The 8,892-nt window shown below is 36.5% G+C and overlaps 1 protein-coding gene across 1 annotated transcript; it reads left to right on the plus strand.

The window, feature by feature from the left end:
• The first annotated feature begins 1,334 nt into the window (after nt 1-1,334).
• LOC103579294 (uncharacterized) lies at nt 1,335-2,556 on the plus strand. Its single transcript, XM_014439741.2, has 4 exons — nt 1,335-1,562; nt 1,653-1,889; nt 1,981-2,289; nt 2,404-2,556. Exons 1-4 carry the CDS (start codon nt 1,335-1,337, stop codon nt 2,554-2,556), a joined length of 927 nt encoding a protein of 308 aa, XP_014295227.2.
• Nucleotides 2,557-8,892: the final 6,336 nt, after the last annotated feature.

The raw sequence follows: 8,892 nt of genomic DNA on the forward strand, positions 1-8,892 counted from the left end.
TGATTCCGAGAAATGTAATTAAAATTTAAAATAGAAGAGCTTCCTATGGTGGAAAAGGGAAAAGTAAGGATCCGCGGGAGACCGTGAGATTCTGTAAAAACGATGTTTCTCCAAAATATATAGTGGCATTTATTATCGATATTTTGGACACTTCTGAGAAATGCAATTAAAAATTAAAAATAAAATAAAATTAGAGATAGATTTCTATATTGGAAAAGAAATAGTAAGGATCCGCGGGAGACGTGAGGCCCATTGGTAACAGATGGTTAAAATAGAAAGGTCGTAAAAATTTGAGTTGAACTAGAACAGAGAAATGTTTTGACAAATTTATTGAGCCCTTTTCGGTGACTTTTATGATGACAAGGGACTCGGAGCCGCGGAAGATTCAGAGAAATCTTTTCGTGGGACATCTGGAAGACATTGAGTCGGTGGATTCTTTATAAGGGATCGGCCGTAGTGGTGCAGCTGTGCATAGAGAAAGAAAGACGTACTATTTCCTAGTTGCTTGTTCTTATCTACGTCTCTCTTTCTTGTAACTTGACCGCTCATACTCGCATATCTTTCTGTGGGAATTCAGAGCAAGCCCAAAATACGTCATAGATATCTATATATGGTCAACGTACGCATACATAACACACACATACATATGTACAAAACTCATGCACATATACGTATGTACGGATACCCCTGTATTATTGTATCTTTGGTGAGTGTGCTCCGAATTCTCCAGGTTAATTCTCATAATATACATATATATAAAAAAAAAATTAACAAAAAAATTTTACTGATCTTAAGGTTCAGTTGAGTGGTGACTCAGGTGTACCGATTGTTACATCTCTACCCCCAGAGTCGTCATCGCCCTCGATGACATTAATTTATGCAAGGAAATTTCTTTGCTTAAATGTAAATTAATGAGGATAGGTCAACCTGAATCATCAATCAACTAATTAAAATATTTGTTACAATTATGCTTGATGATTAGAGGAATCCCTGGACTTCGAGTGGTAGTTGTTTGATGGCTTGGCACATGTGTTGGCTTCTTCTCTCTCTCCTTTAAGGGACAGTGCATCTAAGGGTGATGGTGACATATTTCAGTTAATTCTAAATTTCTTAGCGTTGTCCTTGTAGGCGTTGTCTTAGGCGTTTTGTTTTCTTAAATTTTTTTTTTTTTGGGGTAGTGGGAAGAATTTTGAAACTTGATTGGTTCTTCTCGAATCCTACCCTTGTGGATCTTTGTATCCTTCGTGGATTTAAATACCCGTGATTTTCTCGTGATCATCATTCTCTGGTTTTCTTCTTGTCGCGACAAGTGAAAGTAAAAGTGAAGAAAGAAAATGGCTTTCGTTGTCAAAGATGGAGAAGTCAAACTTATCGAGGAGGTCATTGTCCAGGAGGACGCTTCATCTGGGGAACAGGCTGTTTCATTGGAGGAAACTCTTGCGGATCCATTATCCGTCGAGGTGGATCCGTTAGGGGTCCCATCAGTCATATTTAAAGAAGATCAATGGTTATGCTGTCCTGAACCCACTGGGATGAATCCAGAGGTTCAATCCATAGTGGAGGTGAGTGCATTACGTATAAATATAATTACAAATTCTTTTTCTTCCCTTTCCTTATTTGTTTAATTATATGTTCATGTTGTTCTTTTACAGGAGTTGCTGGTTCAAAATCAGCGGTTGATACAATTACAGCAACAACAACAACAGCAGCCGATCGACTTATCGGCGTCAGGGGACCAGGCGGTTGAAGAGCCGGTCCCTTCGACGTCATCGGGGGACGTCGAATTGCGACGATTGTTGACCCAGCCGGCTCGTCCCAAGTCGACGTACAGTCGTTGGGTGCGCTGCCCAGCTCCTGAAGGGATACAGGCAACTCCTCGGATTCCTCAGGTATGTATATCGTTATTACTTTTACTATTTTCCTTCTCATCAATATTCTTTTATTTTAAAGAAGTTTTCAATTTGTGTTTGTTTGTTTTAGAAACGTTCCATAAAAAGAAAGCGGTCCGAGCTGGTAGTCGGTGGAAGCCAAGGGGCCCCTGAACCGAGGATTCGTCCTCCAGTCTTCAAGTTTTTGGAGCATTCCAGGGTCCGGGTCATGTGTGGGGATACCATGGCCGTGAGTGTGCCCTTCCGGGTGACGTTTGTGGACGGACACACCTTTCCGATCCCATTCACGGATCCACTGGTGGGTTTGTTGGCGCCGATGACGTCTCTAGAGGCGAGCTGGCTGGTGGCAACCATGCCTTGGCCCTTAATGGACCATTTCGTCTTCGAGTCCCTTTTGGCAGTAAGTTTCCTTTTCTATTTCTATATACATATATATACACATATACATCTACACATATACATATATATGTACATTCATATGCATATGTATTTAATATCATAATTCCTGTTACAGCTGATCGTTGCGATGTGTCCTATGCACCTGTGGGATCTGGCGGAAGGATCACCTCCTCGCATAAGGATAATAATCGAGGAGCTGTGGGACAAATGTTCTTCACGGGTGGCTCGCTGTGTGTACTGCGGCAATGGTCGTCGAGCGCAGCAATAATTAATATATATATATATATAATAAATTTTATGTACGTCACTGTAAACTGACTTTTTGTTTTATATTAATAAAAGAAAGAAAATTTTCTTTAAATATCTGCGTAATTACTTGTAGTCATAAGATTTTCCTAGACTTCCTTTTCCTCTTCTTCATGTAGTTAGTAAGGTTGTTCAAATCTTGATGTCTTTGCGCTCTCTGTTCTGCTGTTTTATGCTGCTGGTCATCGTTGGTTGATATTCTTTGTTCTTATACATTATATCCTTGTAGTGAAAGACATTTATCTTTTAGTTTCAGCATTAAGATTTGTTCGTTTCGTTCTAGGGTTTCCTTCCTTATTTCTCCTATAGATGTTTCCCTTTGGAAAAAGGATGGGACGTTGAGGCAAGCACGCTTGCTTCAAGTGGCCCCAATGAATCTTTCCTCGTTGTTGTTGATGTCTGGGACTGAGTCGTGTGTCGGTGCATCTGGTAGGTTCGTTGACTGCCCATGGGGTTTTCCGGAGTGGAGAGGGGTACGGGGGAACGACTGAGGTCGTGTTTATCCTTCAACCCATGTTCACTTCTCATGGTTATTTTAACTTATTGCTAAGATTATATATATATGAAAAAGAAATTTTCGTTACAATCTAATGATTATGATTATTAAATTTTATCAAAAAAATTTTTTTTCTTTTTCTCTTAGTACTATTCTTATTCATGGATATATATAAATATACGTCATTATACTTCTTAACTTATTTTGTAATTGGTGCCGGGAAGCTCCAAATATAGTAAAAATCTTTAATAATTGACGCATACATACATATATTCGTACAGATATTTTGGATATTTATTTTAAATTACTTAAAGTAAATCTAATTAACAATCAATGCAAGTTAAGCCTAATACTATCCCTTATTCTAACATGCAATTTGTAAAAAGAATTATAATATAATTTAGCTGCTTTATTGCAAGGCTTAAGAGTTATGTATATTGATATTAATATAATTATTGTTATTATTAATTTATACGAAATTAGAATATTTTTTTCCCTTTTGGAGTATTCTTTTGTAATATTTTTTTGTTTATTTATTCTTTTTATATATATATAATTTTTTTTTTTTTTTTTTTTTTTTTTTTTTTTTTTGTTTTAATTTATATGTTTACATAGTTATTGTAGCTTCATACTTAATTTAGCTGAATTACTTATATTGTCTGAGTGCCCATGCATTTTTAAATTTAGGTATTTTAACTTATTATTATACTTAGTCACTGTTTTCCTTATAATATTCTTATGGCGTTTCGTAGACAGAGTAACAGACACAATATTTATTATATGTAGTATGCGCTATCTTAGTACCTTACATTATTCGGTTAGATTTTATTATTAACAAACAAACAAATATTCTTTATCTTCTTGTTATATTATTGTTTTTATGATAAAACTTATTCCGACCTATGTAATAGTAGAAAATATAACTAATGATGCGATGATTACCAGGCCAAATAAATTTTATATCTAATTAGTATATATATTTATGTGTAATAATGAGATAGAAATATATATATATTTTTGTTTTGTTTCAAATTTTTGGGAAAATTTTTTTTTTTTTTTTTTTTTTTTTTTTTTTTTGTCTTTTTCGTATACGGTTTTCAAATTACGTATAGATTAAATATTTGTTAATGCGTCTATTCGTACCCATGATTTTAAGAATTAGTTAATCATCATCATGAATAGGAATAGTTGCATATATTAGCATGCATATGGGTTAGTGTTAATTTGTAACGAGCATTGTTAGAGTCGTATTAGCGTGAAGAAGGAAAATGCATAGAAATATATGTATATATATATATTTTTCTTTGTATTAGAGTTTTCCGTCTTCTCGCTAAAGGGTTAATGTTTTTACTTAAACTATGGTTAGCTGAGTCAAATAGATGTATATTAGGTTATCAGTGTATGGGTTAATGTATGTGTTTTCTTAGTATATGTTAGTAAATTAAGAAGTCGAAGAGTTATATATATAATATTTTTTTTTTTTTTTTTTTTTTTTATTTGTACCCACTCGTATCCAGAGGAAAAATTATGATCCTGTTGATAAGAGTGTTTACATAATTTAGTACATGTGTATTCATTGTGTTAGTAATGATTTTATTTTGTTAGTTCTTGGATATATGATATTATGTGATTATATACGCTGGTATCTTACTTTTTCAGTTAGCTTACAGTCGGGTGGTTGTTATTGATACATCATTTCTTTTGGATTATTCTAATTCGAGAATACCTTCTTGTAACTCGGTGTATATGGGTCTGCCTTTTGACTGGTCGATGCCAACGTTGTATTTTCCTTCTCTTGTTGCTGTGATTCCCGTTCGTAGTTGAATTTGGTGAACTTAATTTTATAACGTCAAGATTCTCTAGCAGTCCTACGTGATTTTGAGGTATCAAGTATGGATGGTAACGGAGTCTCTGGTCTTTACGAATTGAAGAGGTTGATGGTGATGAATATTGCAGATTGATGGACGTAGGACTTGCACGATTTTCTCTTTCATTACTCCAAGATATGAGATCATCCAACAGTTGAGGAAGAGAAAATGTTTCCTGTAAGTCGGTGGTTAAGGATTTAAAAGGTTGCTTATAATTATCAATTATCGCATCTAAATAAATCTGAGTGCTTTCTCGCTGGTAGAAGTGTCCCACCATCAATAAATTTATCAATCTGTAAGCGCAATTTATCGGATAGTCATCAGGTAGGTCTATGTTGTCGGTTGCCCATGGTATTTCCCCAAACAGCCGTGGTAGGTCGAGATTGGAAAGGGGATGCACGTACTGGGCTCGGATTTTCCTATACTTGCGTTGTGTTTTTAAATAACGATGACTAATCCAGTAATTCCTCATGACTTGAGTTCTGATATCCTTATCCTGGGCTATGATCCATGCAGCTTGTATTTCTTTACAACTAGGTTCGATATTATCAGTAGTTTTTATGAGTAGGGATCCACAAGGGGTGCAGCGATCGGCTTCTAGAGTCCATGGATTCGGATGATTCTTATATAGGTCACTGCGACGTAAACGTCTTAAGGCTCTTAGACACATACGTCGATGCCAATGTTCTCGTATTACAATTAAGGAGACGAGATAGATGAACAAGGTGTCTATACCAAGGGGACGACTTCTAGAAGAGTATTCGTCTGTTGTTTCGAGAGACATATTGCTTGTTTTATAAAGGAAAAGATTTTAACTGATGATCTCGTACCCACTGTCTTATGCAGATGGCGTTAGTTAAAGCACAGTAGTAATTTTTCCTGAGTCCGTGGGTCGTGCAGGTAGTTGACGAGGTGCGAATTACGTCAAACTTAGGACAATTATATTTTTTAATCTCTAAGTTTACAATGTCACGATTCAGGATCTTTTGTAGATAAGTAGCTTTAATTGATCCTTTAGTGTAGACTTTCCTTGCGTTCTTAGCGTAATTTTTAAGGATATTTATTACTTCTTGGAGTTGGGTATCACCGTCTTCCCAATGAATACCGTGATGTTTTTCCGTTACCCAGTCGTTTCTTTGCTGATTTCGTGGTGTCAGTTTACGATATGGAAAAGGCTGTTCTATTATCCAGTGGCCTAAAATGTCTTCGGTAGTAGCAACCAGGGCAACTTCTTTTGGGATAAATTCTTCCTTGTTATTCCAGAATCCTTGGATATCAATAACTATATCCATATCACTTTACAGTAGTTTTTATTTTATTTACTCCTCAAAGAAAGAAGAAGAACGTGTCTCGTAATTCGTCGAACTGGATGTAAGCTGAACTTCTTTGATAACTAACACGTGTACAACGATATAGTAAATTTTCTGACCAATAAACTCGCAGATAACTATTTCTGAGAGCCTTGTATTCGCTGAATAGGCAGGCGTTTTCGAGGTCTTCGCGACTTAATGAAGAAGGTTTTCTTATTTTGAATGGTTATATTTGTCGTAAAGTTTAAAATCTGTTACTGGATCGAAGTCATGGGCCTCGTCGTTGAAAAAGTCCTGGTGTATTAAATCGTTTCTGGATCTTAGATGTTGTCTGAATGCTCGCTTAACTTGTGCTGTTCTCCAGAAATTTCGAAGGATGAGGTGAGCAGTTAGTCGATGGAAATCTTCGAAACCTCTTTGATATTCAGATTGTATTTGACGTTCGTTTATACGAGCGTCTCGCTCTTGGTCAGTGTCGAGTCTGTTTTCGATAAGACCTTTACACATAATTCATTATTATGTGTCGGAGACGTTGAAGGTAAAGCTTCGATTATTGCTGTAAGATTTTGGTCGACCCCGTCGTCGACTATGATGCTTCTTCGATAAGTCGATTTAGTGCTTACAACAGGAGAACCGTTCCTAGTATAACAAAGAAATAGTTTGTAAGTTAGTTTTCGTGTTAGAAAGATTAAATACACCGTTAAGACTAAGGTAGTAATTAATATTTCATGCAAGAGATAAAGTTGTAAATCTTCATGCGTTTGGATTGGTTCGATAAGTTGTAATTCTTGTTCTATTTGTTTTAAGTTGTAGTCGTAGGAAAGAAATCCATAGGAGTCGATGAGTGATACGGGCGTTGGACTATCGTCGCTGTAATTGACCGAGCTGAGAGGTCGATATTTGTGAATTTCAGGAAATAATTGTGTAATATTAAGCCCGATCTTCGGTTGAGGTTGTAGTAGGGCCGTTGAGTCTTCTGACCCATACAGGGTAGTATAACCGATTCTTGCAGAAAAACCAGGGCTAAGGGTGAGAGCTCCCATACCGGATATTTTTATGTATTCAGTGGAACTTCCATGACGTGAGACTTGAAGCAAGCTTAGATGAGGTATGGAGTATATCCATCCCTTAATTTCTTTTAAGGATTTCCAGAACAGATAATGAGTTTTACTCAATCTGATGTCACATCTGGTGAACGAATCGAGTCTTGAATTTGCGAACAAATCAGCTTCACATGAAGGGTGGATAGCGGTTTCGTATATTACAAAGTTGGGTTTGCATATATAGAGATTCCTTAGTTCTTGACATTGCTTAAGTTCGTCCTCTTGAACTAATGTGTACCATTCATGATTTGAGGACATCATCAGATAATCGGATCGGGGTTGTATATAGGCGGATCCTTTAGAATTATTTCCAAAAATTTGACGAACCGGATAAGGATGAAGTTTGTACAAATTGTATTTAAGTAACTGCACTAAAGGTAGGCGAAGTGTCAGAATTAGGTTATCCTTGTAAAACTTATGCTCGAACTTAATTAATTTGGAGACTTCCTCATTATACAGATCTTCTGTTTCTATTGGGATCCGGTACTGCGGATTCTTATTGAGAAACGTTTCCATAGCTTCAAAGATTCTTTTTGGGCTAAGAAGCTGTGGTGGGAATTTTCCAACCAGAACGAGGTTTATTGCTTCAATGACATTTTTCATGAGATTAAGATATTCCTCAAAATAAGCTTGAGTATATACGCTCCAAGCACTTAGGTGTTCAATATACCTTGAGTGTGATATATTTTGTTTAGACAATGGACCAGTCATATTCTTTATAGGCTCCGAAAATTTGTAGTAAGTCTTGTGTCGAAATGCTAGCTGTATCAGGTCCTCGTATATGTCAGAATAAATGATTTGCCCTTTATTTTCAGTCATCAACGCATCATCTGATTGAGAGGCGGAAATAATTTCATCGAATTTTCGGAGAAAGTCTTGGAGGAGGGATTTCACGCTTGGGTCTTTTGGCGAAGAACGGTTTTGTGCTTGGTCTGGATCAACCAATTGTCTTATTACTTCCATCTGCTTGAATAATTTTCGAGACATGCGCTTGTAGTCTTCGAGCCTAATGTAGTATCGGCATTCCGATTCTGCAATTGATGTCAGGCAATGCTGATAAAGTCCAAGAATTTCCATGTCTGTTATAGAGGGAATTCGTTGTTCCAGAAAGTCCAAGTTCATTACAGTAGTTAGTTTCCATTCTTCTGGAGCAAGGTAAACATCCTTCAAATGCTCATAATAGAGTCCTGCGCTGGGTTCCATGGGTCTTAAGTGGACTGCACTTCCCCTTACGTTGGACACAATGACGATGACATTTATGAGAATCCATTGTAATGCCGCCATGTTGTTTGCTAAAAGTAGTTATTTTAAATTCTTACTGTATTTTGACGTTGAGAGAGCTTACACTAATCTTAAAATTAAATTAAAGAAGATGGGCATGCGGCATGCATGGGATTAGTTTGGAGGTTGTCGTGGATTTTCATTTGGAACCTGGAGTTCATTAGGGTCAGCTACTCCAGTAATGTTAGACTGAGTGTTCACTGTTCGAGTTCTAGGGGCAGCATAGATAACTTCCTTAGT

This window comes from Microplitis demolitor, chromosome 5 (assembly GCF_026212275.2).
Source record: "Microplitis demolitor isolate Queensland-Clemson2020A chromosome 5, iyMicDemo2.1a, whole genome shotgun sequence".
In the NCBI taxonomy this organism is placed as follows: Eukaryota; Metazoa; Arthropoda; class Insecta; order Hymenoptera; family Braconidae; genus Microplitis; species Microplitis demolitor.

Bases quoted from the DNA above. Each gene is read 5' to 3' on its own strand.
- LOC103579294 (XM_014439741.2), top strand. From the start codon at position 1,335: ATGGCTTTCGTTGTCAAAGATGGAGAAGTCAAACTTATCGAGGAGGTC. The intron at 1,890-1,980 runs GTATGTATATCG...TGTTTGTTTTAG, and splicing joins CAACTCCTCGGATTCCTCAG to AAACGTTCCATAAAAAGAAA. The intron at 2,290-2,403 runs GTAAGTTTCCTT...TTCCTGTTACAG, and splicing joins TCTTCGAGTCCCTTTTGGCA to CTGATCGTTGCGATGTGTCC.